Genomic DNA, 22,986 nt, shown 5'->3' with positions numbered 1-22,986 from the left:
GGCGAGCGCTAGCCGAGAGAGGGGAGAGCGCCAGCGCCTCCTCCTGGACGTGGCGCCCGCCCCCCGGGCTCCTCCTCGCCGCGGCGCTGCCACGGCCGGCGAGAGATGTTCACCCGCGCGGTGAGCAGGCTCAGCAGGAAGCGGCCCCCGTCAGGTAAGGTCTCTCTCTCAGGCGCGCAGCTGCTTTCCCGCCGCGGAGAGCAAGGAGGGTCGAGCCCAGGGCGGCCGCGGAGCGCAAGGGGGCAGAAGCGCCGCGTGCCCGCCCTGAGCCTCGCGAGGGAGGGGGTGGGACTGCTGCTGCCGCCGCTGTCGCCTCGCATTCTTGAGGGGGCTGCTCCACTTTGGCGGCTCTTTCCCCTCACGGGAGGAAGCCGCTCGCTGTGCGTTTTGCTTCTCGGCTTGGAGAAAGGCAGCCGGAGGAGGGCAACTTTCCTCAAAGTAAAAGAAGAAGAGAGGAGGAGGAGGAGGAGGAGGAGGAGGGCGGCAGCAGCCCGAGGAAGCGTGCAGCCGAAAGAGGAAGGGGTTTGGGCTGTCTGGCTAGCGGTTGCCAGGCAGGCGGATTCGTGTTTAAAGAGGAAAAGCGAGGGAGGAAGAGAACCTTCGTTTCTCGCCCCTGTTGGCCGAGGAGCGGGGTTGTCAGGACCCGTCTGAAGAGCGGGGCATCTGGAAATGGGAGGTGGAAGAAGCTTTGGCTTGCAGATGCGCCTGCCCGCCCGCCCGCCGGCTCTTATGAGTCAGACGACGGGCTGGCTTCGCTCCCGCTGCTGTTACTTTTTGTAGCCACCGAGGAGCTTCGAAAGGAGCCCGGCACCCAGGAGAACAAGGTGGCGCCCGATGCCACTGGTCTGCAGGTCCCTTTCAAGGGAAAATGCGTCTCCTACGTTCACCAGTGAATAACAAGAAGAGACCCAAGTCAGCTGACCTGGACTTCCACTGGAGGCAGAAAGAGAACTTTGAAATAAGAACGTATTTAGGGAAGGAGGGATGGATGTCACAATGAGCAATGCTCCATTCTCTCAAAAATAAACTCCCACAAGCTTATTCATTAAGTTTAGGACATACTGGAAAACATTGCCTTACCAAAAAAAATGCAGAGAATTCCAGCTTGTTGCAAAATGTTTAAACCTGTCTCCTTTGAGCAGCTCCCTAAAATGCAATACTTTATTTCCTGCCATCTTAAATCTGACTATGGTAAACGTCTTTAAAAGTATTGATGGTGAAAGTTTTAGTTTGGGATTACAAAGTGCAGATCCTAATTACCAAAAAGATTTGAAGGATCCCCTCTTCTTCTTTTACACTGTAGAGCAGAGTGGTTCTGTTTTCGAGTTCCTGTTTAAGAATGCTTTTCTGCGTTGTTTCTAATCACATTTTAAAGTTTTTGAGGATGCGCAGACCCAAAGAACCTGCCTTGGATTTAAACCCCCGGTTGTACACAGTATTAGCACAAAACTATAACTTGCAAAAGTAGAAGGGGGTGTGGAAGTTCCCCCAAGTCATCAGGTTTAAGCCCCCTGACCATAAGCATGAAATGCCTTAGTTTGTACATTGCTGATTGATGCTTGTCCGGTTCTTTTTAAACTCTTCCTTTGACAATGCTGACTGATTGATTGCTCATATGAGGCATGAAGTCCACTGATTTGTTTTTCTTACAATTTGAAAGGAGTTTCCCCAAATATTCAGCCTAAACTCAGTATTACAATTCTAGATGCATTCATCTGAAACTCGTACAGAAATAGGACACTTTCTAGTAATGTCTTTGGATTAGGATCTTAAAGCCGTTCATGAATTCCAACTTCCTTACAGCAGCTTTTTCAGATAGTGCTTATTTTCCCTCTAATTTTTCCCATAGCTTAAATGCTGTTTTCTCCTGTTTTTTTCCTCATATGTTCCCAATATGTCCCAAATACTTCCAAATCATTCCTACGTGTTGCTTTTCCCTGAATCTTTTTCCAGATTACTAATATCTTGAAATTTGATGTCTGAGTTTGATGTCCAATTAGTTTTTTTATTTGCTTTGAAAATAGATTGCCCCCCTTATAATTTCATTGATTTGAAAAATTCTGATTAATATATCTTAACCCTATAGTCTGTATGAATAGTTGGGCTGCAAAGAGCAAACCAAACCAAAGCATTCTGAGAAGTTGGGGTTGAAATGTGTAGTATTATAATATTTGAGTTCTGCTTTGTGAGAAAACCTAGCTTTAAACCTAGCTTTTTTTAAAAAAAAATTGTTTTAAAAACATGAAATGTACCCTGAGAAGGCTCCCAAATATGCTACATGTGCAGAATGTCTTTTAGGTTTCCTTCCTCATAGTTAAAAGTGGAAACTAGTGATTCAAAAGAGGATGTTTGGGCTTGTAATTTGAGCAAACCCAGACATTCAAAGCACAAGCTACTGTAGCCGAAATGTCCTTTAGAAACAACAGCTCCTAGAAGAAAATAGGCATTGGAACGTCTCAAGTGATTATTATCTACATGGAAAGTAAGAGGAATTTACCTCTTTAGTTGTACAGCTATGAATGATTTTCACCATGGGTTATTAATTCCAAGCTGAAGTTTGCAAAGGAAAGGGTATTATTATTATCTTAGGGAAAGCGGCTTATTGTCATTTACATTAACTGTTTGCCTATTTGCTTGCTTTTCAGCTTATTTCTTTGGGGGGGAGGGTAGAGATGTAAGTAATGAGAAAAGATAATTTAAGAGTCAGCTTTAAATAGCCGATAGAACTTTATGAAGTTCTGTATTCACTTTGTTAAGTTCTATGACTCACACCAGCTTCTACTTTGAAGAAGACAGTCTAGCAGATATCAGTAAGATTTATATCTAGATATGTGTGCTGATTATTGCAACCACACTATGCACACTTACGTGGAAGCAAGCACCATTGAACTTAATGGGTTGACCTACAATTTTACTGGCTAAATAGAGACAAAATCCTTTTGAGTTATAGTTAGACAAGTGAGCTCAGTTATGAATACCACCTGTTTTAACTTGTGTCAGGTGCACAAATACTTTTGACAATCCTGTCCTAAGTCTTGGATGCTTGTATTCTCACATTTAAGATAAGAAACTGTACTTGTGTAATGTGCATTCATGTTCTTGATTATCATTTTGTAGTCAAGAAGAAAGGCATAAACAGGCTAAGGTTTCTCAGCCGTCATGTTTACTGGATGGGATCCTAATCATACAAACATAATGAACTATGTTTTTTCAACCCTTTGAGTGTAATTATTTTTTGCACAGACATGGAGCCCATGTGTAGAGGATTCTCCATAGGGCTCAAAAGAGGATTACGCAGGTGCATGTGTGAGTGGACAATGGGTCATTATGGGGAATGGGAAGTCTGTATGTACATCCCATATCCCCATCCAGTCCCCCATATGTCTAGAAAAAGGAGGAGAGGGCTGGAAGGGTAGATAAGATGCATGCACATCTTTCCCGCTGCAGGCAGTGGTCTGTTGCCATAATATTTATATAGTCAAATACAAGGTAAATCTAAAACACAGTGACCCGATCTAGTTAAACTAACCTGGGAGTAAGTAGCATTTATATCTATGTGGCTAACTTCTTATTAAATATGCGTAGATTTGCACTGCATAAGTTCCAAGTAGTGAATCTTTTTTTCCCTTTCCTACTCGGAGCATCATAACAATTAGATTTGTGAGTTGTTGGTTCTTGCAAAACAACTGGATAGTTGTTTTCTGTAACCAGTGAAAGTTTTAGTGAAACATTGTATTAGATAATTTGCTACCTAATTGGCATTTTTAGAAGAAGAAAATAATTTTTACAGTTAGTATCCTGTAACCAATGAATGTTCTAATGCAACTTTTTGTTAGATAATCTGCTAATTTGTTGTAGATTTCAAGGAAGAAAATAATTTTTTTTTACAATTAGTATTTAGTAGGATAAGAGCTCAGTTAAAAACCCCAGTATCTGCCATTCTAGTAAAGGACAAAACAAACAAAGGCAGATCCAGCAAACGATTTCATTCCAACAGTCGTTGCTGCTGGGTCAATTTTTCCTACTAATCAGCTTCCAAAAAAAGAATAAACAGCTTCCTGAGATACATCAACCAAAGCAAGTAAGCACTCCCATCAGAAGATCAAAAGCTGGATCTAAATGAAAATATGAAGCACTTCCACATATCATTATTCTTGGCATTCAGTAACTCTTTAATAGCCAAACAAAGGAAATAATCAAATCTTAAAGGAGTACTTTGATACGCTATCCGTCATCTAAAATGAGAGAAACTTTGAGAAGCACAATCTCAAAGCAACTACATATATTCCTGTAGTCTGCTCCTATGAAATCTGTTTTGTTTTTGCCCAGAGTAGATGTGTTCATCTGAATTTAGCATTATGTTTAGGCCCTGAGAACTTCTAAAAAGTTGTCTAATTAACTTAATGACCTTTCTGACACTATACAGTGGTACCTTGGGTTACAGATGCTTCAGGGTACAGATGCTTCATGTTACAGACTCTGCTAACCCAGAAATAGTACCTCGGGTTAAGAAGTTTGCTTCAGATGAGAACAGAAATTGCGCGGTGGTGGTGTGGCAGCAGCAGCAGGAGGCCCCATTAACTAAAGTGGTACCTCAGGTTAAGAACAGTTTCAGGTTAAGAACAGACCTCCAGAGCGAATTAAGTTCTTAACCCGAGGTACCATTGTACTGCAGGGATGGAAGAAGCTGCGCTTTGTGGTTTGTTAGCATTATTAATTTTATACCTCACCTTTGCTTTAAGGAACTCAAGGTTGCATTATATGGGTCATCCCCTGCCTCATTTTATCCTCCTAACAACCCTGTGAGAGGTTAGGCAGAGAGATGGTGGCTGGCCCAAAGTCACCCAGTGAGCTTCGTGACTGGGTGAAGGTTTGAACCCTGATCTCCCGGATCCTAGTCCAACACTTTGCATCCCCAGATATTGTTGGACTGAAGATCCCATCATCTCAGACCACAACTCCCATCATCTTTGACCACTGGTCCTGCTAGCTAGGGATCATGGGAGAAGAATGGAGGGAGGGAGAAGGAAAATATGTCTGGGTACAGCCACCTCACCACCTTCTCACAATGTGCCAATGTCATTTTTTTCTTTGGTGGGAAAAACCCGTAATGTTCACGCACAAAAATCCTGCATTTGCAGATTTTTTTTGCTAAGCTCAGTAAAGAGGTTAATACCTTCCCTGAACTGAATAGCTTCCTCAGCACATTGGACCATTTAATGATAAAAGGAATAATTAATCAGCCTCATCTATGTATAGTCTACAGCAGCTTTCTATAAAAATTTAAAAAATCAAGGACTTAAGCAACCAACAGGACTTGAAAAACACTCATTATAATTTCTTTGCCGTCTCCTCATACTCAAAGAGGTTCATAAAAGCTTTGGCCATAATATCTGGTTATTGTCTATTGTTACCTTGGTGTAATGACTACTGTGACAGATTATGACTGGGGACAGACGGACCCACATTCAAATCCCCACTCAGCCATGAAGTACACTGAGTGACCTGTAAGGTGGGAAGAGCTCTTTGAAATTAAGATGTAAAAGGAATTGGCACTGTGCCACATATTACTTGTTTTCATTTGTTAGAGATCAAACCTTTAGTGTAGCAGCACCCAAATTTCGGAACTCCCTGCCTGCTGACATCAGGCCGGCAACTTCACTCCACTCTTCTCAGCACCTGCTGAAAACATTTTTTTTAGGCAAGCCCATAAGGACATGTAGAATGTTGACATGTGCTTTAATCTGGTTTTTAGCTTCTTGTTGATTTTAATTTTTTTAAAAAAATTTAAAATAGTTGCTTTAAACCTTTTTTTTACTGATAATTCTATTGTTTTGTTCTTTTTGCTGAGGTTTTATTACAACCGAGCATCATCATAAATCTCGTGAAACAAACAAATACTGTAATTTAATAAATATGAGAAAGCAATATAGGGTATTAGTTGCACATGTGAGATTCAGCAAGCTGCAGCAACTACTGCAGGGGATGCTCACTTGTCAAGAACAGAGGAAAAAATTGCAGGAAAATATGAACTGCAGGGCAGCTCAAGGAGGAGAGGGCACAGAGGGTGAAGAAAGAGCTGGGTGTGGAGGGGGCCTTTTCCCCATCCTTCGGACCCCTGGGAAACTAAACAAACCTGTTGCACCTGGAACTGGTGTGGAGTGTACAGCTGAATGGGACACAGCTGTGGGCAGCCTGAGGAAGTACCATACACCTTGGTCCTACCCATATAGAACAGGTCTGGAGTGAGAGACTAGGGCAATGTCTACTGGTGCCAGAAACTCTTCTCATTGTGAGACTTTTTTGGGTGAGCTGAGAGTTTGTTTGGACCCTGGGTGAGAACCCAGAGGCTGAGAGGAAGAGTGTGTCAGAGGGAAAATGAACTGAGATATATATATATATATATATATATATATGCAGGTTTTGGTGTCCTCGGGTATCTTCCCGTGTAAAAGTTGGGGTGTCTAGGCGACGTTTCGACGAGGTCTCACTCGTCATCTTCAGGCTGGTGCTTTCGGCTTCTTGTTACTGGAACAGAGCAGGATCTCAGTGTTTGAGTTCCTATAAATACTGTTGAGGAGGTGTGGCCTCCAATGTTCTGGGCAGAGAGGAGGTTCCCAGGCTAGTGTGCCTTTTCTTCTTTTGTTCCTTAATTGCTTGAGGGATATCTTGAGTGATTTCTTGAGTGATATCCTGAGTACCACTTAGGTGGGTCATTAGGTGTGGATTAGTTGCTAAAGCCTTTGTGTCTTGACCTCTTGAACTTTGTGAAGAGTTTTTCTGAGAAGATGGGTGTACTACATTTAGTTGTGCTCTGGCTTGGCTTCGTGTATAGGGGCGAGCTGTGGTTTTGTGGCCTGTGCCAGCCAGATCTGTGTAGGGATTGCAGGGGGGTGCAGCATCCGGAGGTGCCACCATGGTTTGGCTACTGGATGGTGTCTGTAATTTATCTGTGGAGAGGGTCTGGGTTTGGGTCTGGTGTGGTTGATTGGTGATGGCGTTCTGTGTGCCTCTGGATCTGGTGTCAGTTTTTGTGGGGAGGGCTAATTTCCAGATGTCTGGCAAGCGGGATGTGTCGTCACGCTTGTTCATGTTGTGAGGGTGTTTCTCTATCTCGATGGCTTCCATGATTATTCTCTTGTGGTGATGTTCCATGTTAGAGAGCAATTTGGAATCTGCAAAATTAATTTCGTGTCCTGTTTCTTTCATGTGTTGGAAGAGAGAGGAAGTTTTTTCTTCTTTTTTGACGGCATTCTTGTGTTCTGCGATACGTGCATTTATTCGTCTGTTTGTTTGTCCAATGTACGTGGCTGGGCAGACTTTGCAGGGTATTTCATAGACCCCTTGGTTTTCCAACTGGATTTTATCCTTGGGGTTTCTGAGGATATTGGCTATTTTTTGGTTGGCGCAAAAGGCTGTTTTGATATTGTGTTTATGGAGGATTTTGCTAATTTTATCTGTAGTGCCCTTGATATAAGGAAGGAGGGCCATGCCATTGTTTTCTTCTGTGTCTTGGTTTTTGGGGGGTGTTTCTTTTTGGATTAGCTTCGTAACCCTGTTTTGCTGGTATCCATTGGCAATTAACACATTTGAGAGATTCTGTAACTCAGTTGTCAAGTGGTCTTTGTCAGCCAGGCGTTTGGTTCTGGAGATGAGAGTCTTGGCTACGGAGTTTATTTGTGCAGGGTGGTGGTGTGATTGTGCATGTAAGTAGCGGTTGGTGTGTGTTTTTTTCCGGTAGATAGTGTGTCCTAGGGAGCCATCAGGTTTTTTGGACAAACAAACAGACGAATAAATGCACGTATCGCAGAACACAAGAATGCCGTCAAAAAAGAAGAAAAAACTTCCTCTCTCTTCCAACACATGAAAGAAACAGGACACGAAATTAATTTTGCAGATTCCAAATTGCTCTCTAACATGGAACATCACCACAAGAGAATAATCATGGAAGCCATCGAGATAGAGAAACACCCTCACAACATGAACAAGCGTGACGACACATCCCGCTTGCCAGACATCTGGAAATTAGCCCTCCCCACAAAAACTGACACCAGATCCAGAGGCACACAGAACGCCATCACCAATCAACCACACCAGACCCAAACCCAGACCCTCTCCACAGATAAATTACAGACACCATCCAGTAGCCAAACCATGGTGGCACCTCCGGATGCTGCACCCCCCTGCAATCCCTACACAGATCTGGCTGGCACAGGCCACAAAACCACAGCTCGCCCCTATACACGAAGCCAAGCCAGAGCACAACTAAATGTAGTACACCCATCTTCTCAGAAAAACTCTTCACAAAGTTCAAGAGGTCAAGACACAAAGGCTTTAGCAACTAATCCACACCTAATGACCCACCTAAGTGGTACTCAGGATATCACTCAAGAAATCACTCAAGATATCCCTCAAGCAATTAAGGAACAAAAGAAGAAAAGGCACACTAGCCTGGGAACCTCCTCTCTGCCCAGAACATTGGAGGCCACACCTCCTCAACAGTATTTATAGGAACTCAAACACTGAGATCCTGCTCTGTTCCAGTAACAAGAAGCCGAAAGCACCAGCCTGAAGATGACGAGTGAGACCTCGTCGAAACGTCGCCTAGACACCCCAACTTTTACACGGGAAGATACCCGAGGACACCAAAACCTGCATTCCTGTACCCGTGAAAATCTACGAAAGCATATATATATATATATATATATATATATATATATATATATATAAACTTTGTAGTAATGTAACCTTTTAAAATGTTATATTTTTGTAACATTTTGTTTAAGTTGTCTGTTGTTGCTTCAGTTTTCTGTACACCTCTTAGATATCTTTTTAATATATTAAGCGGTATAGAAATTAAATGATCAAATCAAATAAAAATGTGCAAACCGGGCATTTAAAAAATGTGTAGTGAGCTAAAAAATAAATAAATTTGCGTCCACTTTATCCTCCCACAGCTTCACCATTTGATTGCTGCCCAAATTCATGGCTTTAGGAAATGTAATGTATGACTAAAGGGAGGCGAGCTCTTGTTGAATGAATTTATTCTTCTCTAATGCGACTTATGCCATATCCAGTGCTAGGGCAGTAGAAATGTTTGCTCACATATGAATATTCTGCCAAAAACAGAAGCTAGTTTTAAGAAATAAATTATTATATTTTGGGAATGCAGACAAGTCTCTCCTTACAAGTGGATAACTTCCAGACAGTACTGGAGTCAGTGCAGAGTAGTTTATATCTGACTGTCAAGTCTCCACATGGTTATGTATATCCCAAGTCTTCAGTGCTAACCAGCAATTGCTGTTCTTCATTCTCTGGTGTTCTGAAAACTAAGGTAATTCATAGCATTGCCACCTTGGGGGGCGGGGGGCGGAATCCTGCCTCCCTCGCCTTTAGCAGCAGTATGCCATGCAGAAATGTGGCTTAGGAAGCCTTTTCTAGCATGGAAGTAAAGCAACAGGAAAAACTTTAGTCTGCTTTATTTTTCCATGTCAGATTGCTGTTACAGCCTAGCAGGTAAAAAGAAAAATCTGGCAAATAATTCAGTTGGGATAGCTCAGTTGGTAGAGCACAAGATTCTTGATCTCAGGGTCATGCTGAGATCCATGCTGGGCATTTAAATATTCCTGCATTGCAAGGGATTGGATTAGATTGGTCCCTTCCAACTCCTCTACAATTCTTTGATACCAAAGTTTGTTGGTTGAGTAGCTGGCACCCTGTAGAGCACTATGCCTTTTCCCATAAACGGAATAACAAATGAAGTTGCATTATATGATCAGACTATAAGCCTGACCACTGTCGCCCTGTTTCCAGGGTCTCAGGCAGAATTTCCCCACCCAGCCTTGCTACTTGAGATGCCTGAGAGTGAATACGAGGCCTTAGAATCACAGGAGGCTGCCTTAAAACAAACAGCACTGTTTTGTCCATCAAGCACACTACTGTCTAGTTCAGCGGGCAGGCAGATTTCCAGTGTCATGTCTGGTTTGATCTTGATTTGAGTTGTGTACCTATGCAGAACTTTTTTCATTGAACCAGCAACAAAGAGATTCTAGTTTTAGAGAGTGGAAAGGCACTTTAGCAGTAGGCTGCCTCGTCCCTATTGGCAAGTACACTCAAGACATCCACTCAACTTGATGGGATGCCTAGAGAGAGAGAGACGGAATCCCTACAGACTACAGCAGTACAGATCTAGGCAACAGCAATAAAGTGCAGCAATCACTGTCAATCACACCTACCTGAAAATCCCATTACACCTCAACCCCCCCCCCCAACACATCTAAAGGGAGGGAACCAAATGTTCCTTTGTGGAACTGCATGAAAAAAAAGTTTTATGTGATTTTAGACAACTTTCCACTAAAGCAACTTATAGTTGCACGCTGCACCTCCCTTCCCCTTCCCTAAAAAACAAAGCCACTTTCCTCCCCGCACCCCAGCACACACTTTTACATGGGTCTCAAGGTCTTAATTTTGGAAACGGTCTTGGCATTTTACCAAGCGTTGTCTCATAGGTTCGGGGTGTGTGTGATGTAAAGCAGATAGCAGCATTGACAGTTCCACTGTTTTGCAGCAGAGCTTGGAGACAGTTTGTGGTACAGTTAGGAAATGAATGAACTTATTAAGATAGCAGTGCTTGTTTTTTGTTTTAAACTTGCTTGTAAATTACTGGCTTACGTGGCAACTTCAAAACTGCAGAATGGAAAAGGTGCTTTCCCCCCAGTTTGTCTATGCCTGTCCAGGGCCATTTTCTCACCTTCCTTTTGGGGAAGGGCTACTATAACTCAGCAGCAGAGCACATATTATGCACGAATAAGGTTCTGTCCCTGGCATCTCCACTGAAAAGCATCTGGTAGCAGATGATGGAAAAGATCCCTGCCCAAAGCCCAACAGAGCTGTCGCTTGTCAGAGTTGACAATACTGGGATAGAGGGACGCATAATCTGATCTTGTATAAGGTGGCTTTCTGTGTTCTTATGATGCTACAGCATCTTGCAGGCCTTGAGCCAGGATGCTTGGGAGCATCAGGAAGCCTTTGCTCCTGAACACGGAGGTCTGTGGGCTATTCCGGGCTAAATGACACTGCACTGAAATGTATGCACACACAGCATGAGCTTTCAGTTACTTTGGGTAAACAGTCCCAAAGCTGGCCCCTTATAAGAGAGGGCAGAGATGTGAAAAAATATATTTCAATCAACTTTATTTCTAATTTTTCAGAAATAAACGACAGCGACAGCAAGCCAAGCAGCAGCCACCAAAGTTTAAATGGCACTACAAGATGGGCGACATCGCTAGAAAATTTACTGGAGGATCCAGAAGGCGTCAAGAGATTTAGGGTTGCTACCTTAATTACTACCACCTACATATGCTTGTGGGGTGGGGACGCGGGTGGCGCTGTGGTCTAAACCACTGAGCCTAGGGCTTGCTGATCGGAAAGTCGGCGGTTCAAATCTCTGCGATGTAAACAGCATTTTCCGTGCGCTGCTCTGGTTTTGCCACAAGCAGCTTAGTCATGCTGGCCACATGACCCGGAAAAACTGTCTGTGGACAAATGTCGGCTCCCTCGGCCAGTAAAGCGAGGTGAATGCCGCAACCCCAGAGTCGTCTGTGACTGGACTTAACTGTCAGGGGTTCTTTACCTTTACCTTTTTACATATGCTTCAATACTGTTTCCAACAATATGGTGTAGACGCAATGTAGAATTAAGTTGTATTCCTTCATTTGGAAGAATTTAGATAATAATTGATTCTGAGGTTGGCTTGAGTAAAATTTAGTGAGAATAAAAGACTTTAGGATCATGGGCAAAAATTGTTAAGGTGATAACTTTTTTCTGGACTGATTCCGTCACGTTTGACAAGAGGTGTGTGAAGTGCCAAGTTCCAGTCTCTAAAGCTGTGGCAGGAATCTTTTTTTCTGCCTGAGTTCCTTTGCATGTAACCTTTCAGGAGCCACATGCTAGTTGAGAGTGGGGTAAAAGATGTCACTCTTACCTTCGGTCAGTAGACTGCAGTCCAGCCATGCTCAAATTAGAGATCTCTACATGCCCATCTCCCCATCCATGCAAGCTAGAGGGGTTATTATAGTACAAGGACACATTCCAGCCAGGCGAAAACATGAGCCTGGCCACTGAGGCATACAGCATGGGGAGAGGGGGCGTGGCCTCTGGAGAGTGATGAGGGCCAGATAGAGTAGCCTGGAGGGCTGCATTTGGCTCCTGGGCCTGAGGTTGCCCACCCCTTCCATCATACCTTCCAGTTAAGATAATACAAGGTGAGTCTTTTAAAAGAGGCCCTGTGGAACATGTGTACTTTGTATCCACAGGGCCTCACCCTGTAGTAAGAGAGGCTAGCAGGGTTATGATTACGTGGTTTATTATTATCTAACAGCTCGCTCTTTTCTTCAGGAGTTTTTAAAGAAAGAATTTAGTGAAGAAAATGTTTTGTTCTGGCTAGCATGTGAAGAGTTTAAGAAGATAAAAGATGAGAAACAGGTATTGTCTTTGAAACCAATTTGACTGAAAGATTCCATTGTAGTCTTGAGGCATAGCATGCATTTCCTACAAAGCTATCAGGTATGCTTCAAAATCATGTAAATATACATAGAAAATAATACGACCTACTTCTCTTGTGTTTACAACATCATAACCTCATTGGGGGTGAGGTAAAAACATGACTGCAGATGAGGACAGAGTTTTATGGATGACAAAGCTTATCGTTCTCTGATTCTTTTTAAGATCAAAGAAGTATATTGAATTCCTTTTACTTAATATATGTCTAAAAAGTCTGTAGGATTTCCTTCTGCTGCATATTGAAATGCATTTGTTACTGTGGTTTCTTGGCGTAACATTCATTATTCCCCTTTCTCCTGCTTTAGCAAACCTACAGATGTACAATATTGAAAAATAAAACGCTTGCTTGGTAAATGTGTCCTTCTGTTCACAGATGCAAGCGAAGGCAAATGAAATTTACATGACTTTCCTGTCAAGTAAAGCTTCTTTTCAAGTTAATGTTGAAGGGCAATCCCGTTTGGATGAGTCAATATTGGAAAAACCTCACCCTCTAATGTTTCAGAGACTTCAAGACCAGGTAAGGTTCAGAAACTTCCCTGATTAGGTGGCTGTCTAGCTACCAACAAGAACACTGAGCTAAAGGGGCCACAAGGTCCTGCTAGCTAGGGATAATGGGAGCTGTAGTCCAAAAAACAGCTGGAGACCCAAGTTTGGGAAACACTGGTGTAGGTGCAGCTCCACAGTGATTAATCTTCCCCACACAATTTGCCAAGCATTTTTTAAGGCACTTTATTGAAAGTTTCTGGGGGAAGGCAGAGGCTTTGGGATTCTGGAATTATTTTTATGGCTAAGAAGCTGATATATGTCAAAAAGTGTATTTGGAACACTGGCAATGGCTCAGGACCCCAGGGGGAGGCCACCTCTTCCTATATGAACTAACTCGAACCCTGCAATCATCATTTGAGGCCCTTCTCCATGTGGCCACTCAACAGGAGGTCCAGAGAGTGGCAACATGAGAATGGTCCATTTCAGTGGTGGCTCCTCACTGAGGTTCACCTGGCAACATCAGTACATATCTTTAGGTACCAGGGAAAAACATTTCTTTTCTGCCAGGCCTTTGGCTTTTTATTACCTGTGGCCTCCTTTAGTGAGTGTGAGGTTTTAATCCTGCCTTTGAAAAATATTATTTGCTTTTAAGTTTTCCTCTGGTTTTTTTTATGCTGGCTTCAGTGTATGTGCTTGTTTGTTTATACATTGTTATACATCTGAGTTACTTTGGTAAAAAACAACAACTAATAAGTTTAATAATAAATAAACGAATGATAAAAGTTACCTGGTTTTGTTGGAAGTGCTAGATCTCACTAATGCTTATGGGGAAAACATCATTCCAAAGCACTGATATCAGATGTTCTCTACCCATATGCATAAAGTGGTAAAGGATTCTTTAGGTTGTTTTTTCTTAGTCATGAGGACCAGAGACTTTATCTGTGTGTAATTTTTTTTAAATTAGTTTTAAAAAGCTTGAATTTGTATATTTTGTGCTGTACTGCAGTTTCACAGTCATACCAGTTTCTGTGAACAGATTAATCTTGGGGAGGAAAGTAAGGCTCAGAACACCAACCTAAGCATATTTACTCAGAGGTAAATAAACGTCCAAGTAAATTTGCCTAGCATTGCAATAAATAGGCTTATATGCCTAGCAACATTCATATTGTTTATCTACATAAATCTGTTTCATTTGCAGGGTCTGGCAAATGGCACTCATTGCATTTAAAGCAACAGAGAAATACTGCAGGGTGCTTAGAGTCAGTGCTTTATATTGCTCTATACTGGTTATGAATAGTGTCCAGTACCTGACATAATGAATTATGAGAGTTATGAACATATTTCTCATGAACCATTTATTAGGACCAAAGGACCAGCTTTTATTGGCTGCATTTGGGTAATCATATCTCAGCTTACTAAGCCCAGATACAAATGAGCCTTATGGCTGAGCTGCAGCCGTTCCCTGCTTCCTTCAAGCAAGCTGGGGAACAACGCAGGAAGTCATCCATTAACAATAGTGTTTTCCTCCCCCTGAACCAGGAAACTAGGCTTAAGAGCATCAAAATAGCATATTAAACCATGGTTTGAAGTTGGTATAATATCCTGAGTTGTTCCGAAGCTGTTAGCCACAGTTTACCTGTTTGGAAGCTATAGGGAGTATAAAGCCTTCCTAATTTGTTTCGCTGCTTTCACAAAGGGAAGGAATGATGGGGTTACATATGCAGCCAAAATACACGTCCATATCTTGGTTTATTAAGCAAAGATATGATTGTTCAAGATTACTTAGTGTCCCCCCCCCCCCATCTTATTTCATCACTTTAAAAGGGTAAAGATATCTAGCCTACCTCATGAGCCTCGGACAAGGGCAGTAAATTTTTAGCCCTGATTAGCTCTGTTTAGAAAACTAAATTCCCAGCAATTCACAACACAACTCACCAAGGACAGCACGATGATTGCCTCTCCATGGTCCAGTTATGTCACTTCCCTTCTCTCTGACTCAAGTGAATGAACTGATAAGATGGAGCTCAGGCAGGCTTTAAGGTTTGTTTGCACAATTGTCCAAATTCTAAAGCCACAAAGATACAGGAAGCTGACACATCACTCTGAAAAGAAATATCATTTGATGGGTGATTGGGAACAATTATACAGGTATTTGCTAATTTGAGCTAGGAGAGATTCTGCACTAAAAAGAAAGATGGGGGAGGGCATGCATGCTAAACTTGATTCCCCAGCGAGTCATATTTGAGCAAATACTTCCGATTGTAACATTTAAAACTGTTAGTCTGAACTGTGAGAGGCTGCATGTGTGTGTGTGTGTGTGTGTGTGTGTGTGTGTGTGTGTGTGTAAATTAATTAAAAATGAAAGAGTGAAGAAAAGAATAATGCAGGCCCACACATGCCTCTCCCTTTCCTTCCTGAGGGTCCTAATGCAGGATAGCATTTTAAATTTAGAACACCAAATTTTAAAATGTAGCAGTTCTTTGTAAGCTCGTTTAGATGGTTCTTAGAAATGCAAAGGTTGTGTTAACGGCTGCCAGAAGAGCCTTTGATTAACAATTCTCAATATGTGCTATGACCTGATTCTATTACATATGGATTGGGCCCCATCACCCCTTCTTACACACCTTTTGCTGCCATGGTGAGTGGGAGGGCTGGATGCCTTGGTGGCTCCACAGAGCCCCCCTGTTGGTGGTAGAAGGCTTGAATTGCATCCTTGGTTTGTGCCAGCTTGAATTCTAGTTGCCTTTTAAGTCTCCTTTCTTTCATTTTTTAAAAAGGTAATTGAAATATACTCAAAGTCCTGTAGTGATTTCATGCTCTTTATTGTGGCTTGTAAACAGTGATTGAATCCCCCCCCCCAAACCTCAGGCTTTTATATACATTATTTACACAATGAGTCCCGTCTGATTGGCTGATTCTGCTTCCCTCCTAGAGCCTGACTGGTCTTTTCCTGCAAGCCAATCAGTTGTTGCATTCTAGGATCCTACTTGCCTATTGTTCTAGGGTCCAACCTTAGTATATAACAGTAATCCCATGCAATAAAGTATCTTTCGTGATGTGTGGGTACAAACCAATGCCCAATCACATATAATTTAGTAAAGCAATTTTTAACAGTATCAGAGAGCACAGAGCTCAAAGCATTAAAAAATAATCAACAAAAATATTTCTTAGTGCTACCTTATTACATTATTTGTTCAGGTCAATAAGGCAATTAGAAGCTGCAGTTACATTCTCATTCCTTTTCCAAGCTGTGTTACAGAGTCCAACGCCAAAATTGTGTGCATTTTTTTATAAAAAAAACAAGGAATCCATTGTTTACAAGTTATGCCCCCCCCCCCGCTTTAAATGCGACCACACACCCCTCCAACTAGTACTGGAGAAATCCCCATCACTGCTCTCATATTTCAGATGCTTCCCTCCTCTGACCTGTAACTAGACTGTGATGCAATCCCACAGGTATATTTCTAGCATGCTCTGAAATCATTTCCTTCACCATTAACTCTGCTCCCTGATGAAACTGACAAGCTGAAAGTTTTACCAATGCTGTCAGTTGTGTGTGTTTTGAGTACTAGTGTGCATGCTATTTCTGCTATACATATAGCACCCCTGGAAGGAACCCCTCTCCTGCCTAAACTTCTCCTTTCATCATTGGAATGGCTGAGGTAATGTCTCTAGGGAAGACTGTAGACTTTTTAATTGAAAAATGGCATAAGTTGTTTCTTTATCACAGCAATCCAAAATCACAGATATGCAGTTCACAGTAGTAGACCAGCTAGTTACTTAGTTGAGAGGGGTTTGAGGCCTGAACATTATAGCCATGCCTTGATGTGATAGTTTTCTTTGTACAAAAGTTTGTTACATTAGATGACCGTTGAAAAATGTGGTTTCATAGCTGAATCTGTTGTTGCACAAACCCTATCATATGATCTCTATCATATGATCTGCAGAACTCTCTTTCCTTCCCTAATACCAACATTCAACCATGTTTGCCTGGTGTTTTGCTCAATGTATCTTAAGAACTTGGTATACAAAAAGTGCAACAATGATGAACAACAATATCCTCTAGTTCCTCAGTATGATATCTTCTTTTGGCAATCACTAAATGTGGTATGCAAAAAAGTGATACACTGTTGAACAATAATATAATACTCTGGTTCCTCAATATGATACCTTTATTTGGAAGTCGATGAACGTGGCAGATTAGAAATGCTTCCTTTTGCTTAAACTAAATTACAGCTTCGAGGCATCTTAATGGTTTGAAAATAAGCAGCAGCACCAAGCTCCTTATCTGGTAATCATGATGTTGTAGCTGAAACACAAAAGATACATTTTAATTTAAAAGTTGTTGCAATATGGCTGAGTTGTGCTGAGTTCCTGCAGCTGTGGGCTAAAAAAGAAAAGAAAAAGCCTGCAGTCCACTAGCCATATATATGATGTTTTAGAAACAGACTTTATGAAACTTCTGTTTCCGTTTTCAGCATATGAGATTTTGTTCCCAATATGGGTTGAGAATGCAAAACACTCCTTAATAGTTTAGTGACTCTAAGCACTTTGCAATGAAATCCATCACAACTACTCTGATTATTCTGCAGCTAGAGGATTATATAGGCTTCTATTCCACTTCCATTACTATTTCATTTCTCTCAGATTCTCCTTTTCCAATCTTAAATTCAGTTCTCCACTTTTCTGAAGCAATTTGAATCCCCCCCTTTTTAAAAGAGAATTCTCGTGAAAAGTCTTTAGCATTTAGTGCAAATTTCTCTCAGTAAAAAGATTTTTGTATGCAGTGGTACATCGACTGCATCAGACCTGGGTGGTATCATTAACTGCGGACCATTCGGCAGGCTGCTGTGAGTGATTGATGAAGCACTTTGGGGGCAAAATCATTCAGACCCATGCTGAACCTGAGGCCATAAGAGGTCCCCGGAGTACCATGCACTTATAGCCTGTGGGATCAGTTTTAGTTATTGCAGCCTGGGGACACGAGCAGGACACTTGCAACAACCATATTGGCTAACACCTCACTACATGAGGGACTTATGCCCAGCACCCTGAAAGAGGTGGTGGTATGGCCCTTCCTGAAGAGAAGTGTCTGTCTTTTTCATTAGTTTAAAAATTAAAAGCATTCCTGAAATATACTGTTCCTGGCAACCTTGATGAATTGATGAGAATGATGATTTTAATTCTACAGTTTTGCTATTTTGTTTGTCAGTCTGAGCTGGCAATATGATGCTGCTAGACCGTTTGTGGTATAGTTTTGCAGCATCTTAACAAGAAAATACAATAAGGTGTTATTAGTGTTATGTCTCTCTTTTATTAGAAAATAAAAGATAGTGATAAATAAATGACTGATTTTAAATAAGTTTATGGGGCTCAAAAATGGCAAGCATGATAGATAAGGCATATGTGCTGGGCTTCAGTGGCCCCCTTTTACAGCAGCAGGTGTTGGCAGAATATAGCTGCATGTGCACACAGAAAACACACACGGTGCTATGTACTGAAGTTCTCACCCTGGGCCAGCAGGGGGATACTGTAGATAGTTTTCACTCAGGTCCACATATGCAAATAAAGGAATTGAAAGTGACGTTCAGTGATTGGATAGTCACAGAAAGTTGTTACAGTTGCATTGCAGGGGAGCTCTATATAAGCAGGCTGGCTGAACCCTTCAGTTCAGTTCTGTTCTGGCCTGTGAATAAACAAGAGCTGTTTGAAGAATCGCTGTGTCATCTGATATGTTCACCCACAACGTAACACATGGTACTCCTGATGGTGTGACAAGTTAATTGCAAGTCAGTGGCCATTTCACTTGTAACAATGATTGGATAGTACTTGGAGCCACCTGTCTGGAAACAGGCAAAGTTAGACTTACCTGTGGGTTGCAGCAACTTTGTTGGTTGCTCATAAGTTGTTGTTTGTTGTTGTTGTTATATATCATGGGTAAGCAAACTAAGACCCAGGGTCCGGATCCGGCCCAATCATCTTCTAAATCTGTCCCGTGGACGGTCTGGGAATCAGCATGTTTTTACATGAGTAGAATGTGTCCTTTTATTAAAAATGCATCTCTGGGTTATTTGTGGGGCATAGGAATTCGTTCACACCCCCCCAATATAGTATGCCCCCCAGAAGGTCTGAGGGACAGTGGACTGGCCCCCTGCTGAAAAGTTTGCTGACCCCTGTTATATATATTTATTTATACCCTGCCTTTCCCCCTGACTAGACAATAAAATAATTACAATATAAACAGCAGAGCACCAGCCCTTTAGAAGAAGAAGAGTTTGGATTTGATATCCCGCCTTTCACTCCCTTTAAGGAGTCTCAAAGCGGCTAACATTCTCCTTTCCCTTCCTCCCCCACAACAAACACTCTGTGAGGTGAGTGGGACTGAGAGACTTCAAAGAAGTGTGACTGGCCCAAGGTCACCCAGCAGCTGCATGTGGAGGAGCGGAGACGCGAACCCGGTTCCCCAGATAACGAGACTACCGCTCTTAACCACTACACCATACTGGCTCTTTAATTAAAAGCAGTTCATTCCCAAAAACCCATTGGAAGGACAGCAAGGAGGGAGCCAGTCTAGCTTCTCTAGGGAGGGAGTTTCAAAGTCTGGCAGTAGCCAGTTGGCTTACTGCACTACAGGGAGTGCAGTAAGCCAACTTACAGGAAGGCTGTGCCAAGATGGAACTTCAAATGAGCGATCTAGGATAAAATAACACATGGATACCGAGTCAAACCAAAATTCAATTATTTATTTATTTATTAAATTTATATATCTCCCTATACCTGGAGGTCTCAAGGCAGTTCACAGAACAAAAGCAGAATATAAAACCACAATATATATAATCTAAATAAAAACAACCCAATAGCCCCCACCCCAAACCACATTTTAAAAGGGCATAGGATGTCAATCAGATCAACCAAAGTTAAAAAGGAACATTTTTGCCTGGCACCTAAAGGTATATAATGAAGGCGCCAGGCGAACTTTCCTGGGGAGAGCATTCCACAGATGGGGAGCCACTGCAGTGAAGGCTCATTCTCATGTTGTCACCCTCTTGAGGAGGAGGCACATGAAGGAGGGCCTCAGAAGATGATCTCAGGCTTCAGGTAGGTTCATATGGGAAGAGGCGGTACTTGAGGTATTGCAGTCCTGAGCCATTTAAGGCTTTATAGGTCAAAATCAGCACTTGGAGTTAGTGGCTTTACTTAACAACAGTGTTTAGGAAGGCTTGTACTTAAAAAAAACCCTAGTAAAACAAAGCTCTCATTTTCATTTTTGATTCTGCAGTAGTTACTCAGTTGCATTTGGGGATATGCTGTTCTAGCTAAGTTCAGCAGTGGGATATTTTCTACATAGGATGTGAGACAAATCATAATGTGACAGAGTGGTGTCCTGTCATTTATCTGACAATGGCTAAATTGGATTGTTACAAAAAGGAATATCAGTATATTGCACCATACACAGTACTCAAGATGCATTTTTTAAAAAATGTGATATTGCAATTATTATTATTATTATTATTATTATTATTATTATTATTATATTATATTATATTATTTATACCACGCCCATCTCGCTGGCTTTCCCCAGCCACTCTGGGTGGCTTACAACATATCTAAAATCATAATAAAAGCACCAGTCCTTAAAAACTTCCTTAAACAGGGTTGCCTATTGCATACTTTTAAGATATGTAGTTACCCAACAAATTCTAAAGCTGATCATCTTTTATTTGGGATGCCTATTGTGAGGTAATAGTAACAACATATTCTCCTTAGTTTATAGTACAGCTGACACAGATTTGTTATTTTCATTTAATATGTTGAATTATGGTCTAACAGTTTGGGGGCTCATTGAAGATCTCTGTTGTACGACTTTCTTAGTTTATGTGTTTTAAGGCTTTGTTTCATCTAGATTGTTTTCCCTGCCCCCTCCCCTTCAGATTTTCAGCCTCATGAAGTATGACAGCTACAGCCGCTTCTTGAAATCAGAAGTGTTTCTTAAGCTGAAGCAGACCGAAGAACAGGAAGAGAATATACCAGATGCCCAAACTGTAGCGAAAAGAGCTTCTAGAATTTACAACACATGATTGAAACAACAACAAACAATAGATCCCACTGAGACTACAATAACCAAATGAGTTCTCAGGAATAGTCTATGAGGTTAACACAACTGCATTTCAAGCTTGGAAAACATAGAACCCTGTTAGGCGATGCTTAACCTTTGTTGCTTGAATGACATAACTGTTTTTGCATAATGGCTACCACCGAAACCCTTGGCCAAGGCAGTTATACTAAACCCCTAAAAGGACTGAAGGACTCAAGAGTAATCTGTGAACAGAAAACTCGGTTATTTTTACCTTCTGGTTTTGATACCGTTTCTTGTGAATCATTATTATTTTTTAAGTGGGGATGTAGCATAAAATTGTGATAAGTTTAAAAACACAGGTAGTGTGAGGGAGAGGCAGTATACCTGTTTTTTAAAACACTCTTAGAGACTTGTGTAAATAGACTTTCCACTTTTTAAGCTTTAACTGTTATTTGAGCGGGTTCGAATTTTGCCTAAATTTTGCTTAAACTGAAGTAAAAGAAAATGAATTGAAATATTTTTCTGATACTGACAAGAAGCCTCTATTAAGGGAAGCACAAAGGCAGGAGACTATTCATCTGAGGCATTAGTTTAAAACTGTTCCTACCTTTTTTTCAGGAACTACCGGTAATCAAAATAATTGAAAAACAATCATTTTCTCTATCTTTGTAATACAACACATGCTATTCACTCTAAAAGCTGCTTTCAGAATGGCTTTTGTAGGGTTTTCTGTGGCTTGGTTTTAAATCTATTTGTGCTAGGGAAAGATTGCCTATTTCTCCTGTGAACCCGTATTGTTCAGGGTTTTTACTTTTTCTCCCCCTTCTTTGTTCTGAAACTGAGACTCCCTAACTGAATTTCAAGAAGAGTGTTACTAATTTTGTCAAACAACAGCTAGCTTACTGCTGTAACAAACCTAGGCCACAAATTACCTTTTGTCTGCATTCAAAGTACACTTAGACTTGGAGACTGGCCAGTAGCATCCTTCTGCATTAGTCTACCCAGAAAGACGAAATGCAAAGCTAGTGCCTCACCCAGTGAGTGTCTATTTCCAGCTCAACAGCAAGTATGAACTAGCTTTTAAGCCTTGTGTACTTGTTCCAAGGAATTCTGTCTCGGTTGCCAAAATTTGTTTCTTTTCTTTTGTACAGACATTATAACCAGGTTTTATTTTCACCTGCTTTTGTCCTAAACTTGTTTGTATATTCTGCAGCAGCACACTCCCTTAGCAATCAGAACAACCCCTCTCCAAGTTGTGGAACCAGTCTGCACATCATAGTTTAAAGCACACCATGGTTTAATGTGAATGATCCACGCCATGAATTAATGTTAATGTTGGTGCACGCTGCTCACAAGGTACTCCTGTCCTGCTGTGCCATCTAAACCAGGGCTCGTGGTTTGTTTCCCACAAGCAAAGCACAAGCTGTAAGCCAAGGACAGACATTGGCTCCTGCTCATGGTTTGTTTGGATAGAAACTCCACAAACCTGGGTTCAAGTGACATGACTGACTTTTGGGGGGAAAGGAGCATCATGGAAACATTTGAGTTATATGCTCAAGCATGATGCTCATTCAGATTAAACCATCGCTCAGTTTTAAACAGCAGCTTAATGTGATATGTGGACCATGCAGCAGACTTTGCTCATATTGGATTTCACTCTACATGTGATTCCCCCCCCCTCAAAATTTGCAACTCCTGCGACCAGCTTGTCTGCAGTTAGAAAAATAGTACCATAAACTTTGGAGGGACCAGCTGTCATCCTTTTGGCTGCTTAAGAAAGACCTGTGTGTCGTGTGGGAAGGCAGGAGTGAGGAAATGGAGGCAAGGGACCACTCACCGTTCACTCCTGTGAAGAGACCATC

The 22,986-nt window shown here is 41.7% G+C and overlaps 1 protein-coding gene across 3 annotated transcripts; it reads left to right on the top strand.

The window, feature by feature from the left end:
• Positions 1 to 22,985, top strand: RGS10 (regulator of G protein signaling 10). Of its 3 annotated transcripts, none has more exons than XM_028730088.2 (5): positions 7 to 154; positions 11,211 to 11,329; positions 12,397 to 12,483; positions 12,935 to 13,078; positions 20,979 to 22,985. In XM_028730088.2, exons 1-5 carry the CDS (start codon positions 106 to 108, stop codon positions 21,123 to 21,125), a joined length of 546 nt encoding a protein of 181 aa, XP_028585921.1. In that variant the 5' UTR covers positions 7 to 105; the 3' UTR covers positions 21,126 to 22,985. The 3 variants fall into 3 exon arrangements, with proteins under 3 accessions (XP_028585923.1, XP_028585921.1, XP_028585922.1); XM_028730089.2 differs by lacking the exon at positions 7 to 154 and adding an exon at positions 2,356 to 2,482; XM_028730090.2 differs by lacking the exon at positions 12,397 to 12,483 and having other exon boundaries at positions 1 to 154.
• The last annotated feature ends 1 nt before the right edge of the window (position 22,986 follows it).

The sequence above is a fragment of the Podarcis muralis genome, chromosome 6 (genome assembly GCF_964188315.1).
Source record: "Podarcis muralis chromosome 6, rPodMur119.hap1.1, whole genome shotgun sequence".
Classification (NCBI taxonomy): Eukaryota; Metazoa; Chordata; class Lepidosauria; order Squamata; family Lacertidae; genus Podarcis; species Podarcis muralis.
This window is presented reverse-complemented; position numbering and strand designations above follow the sequence as displayed.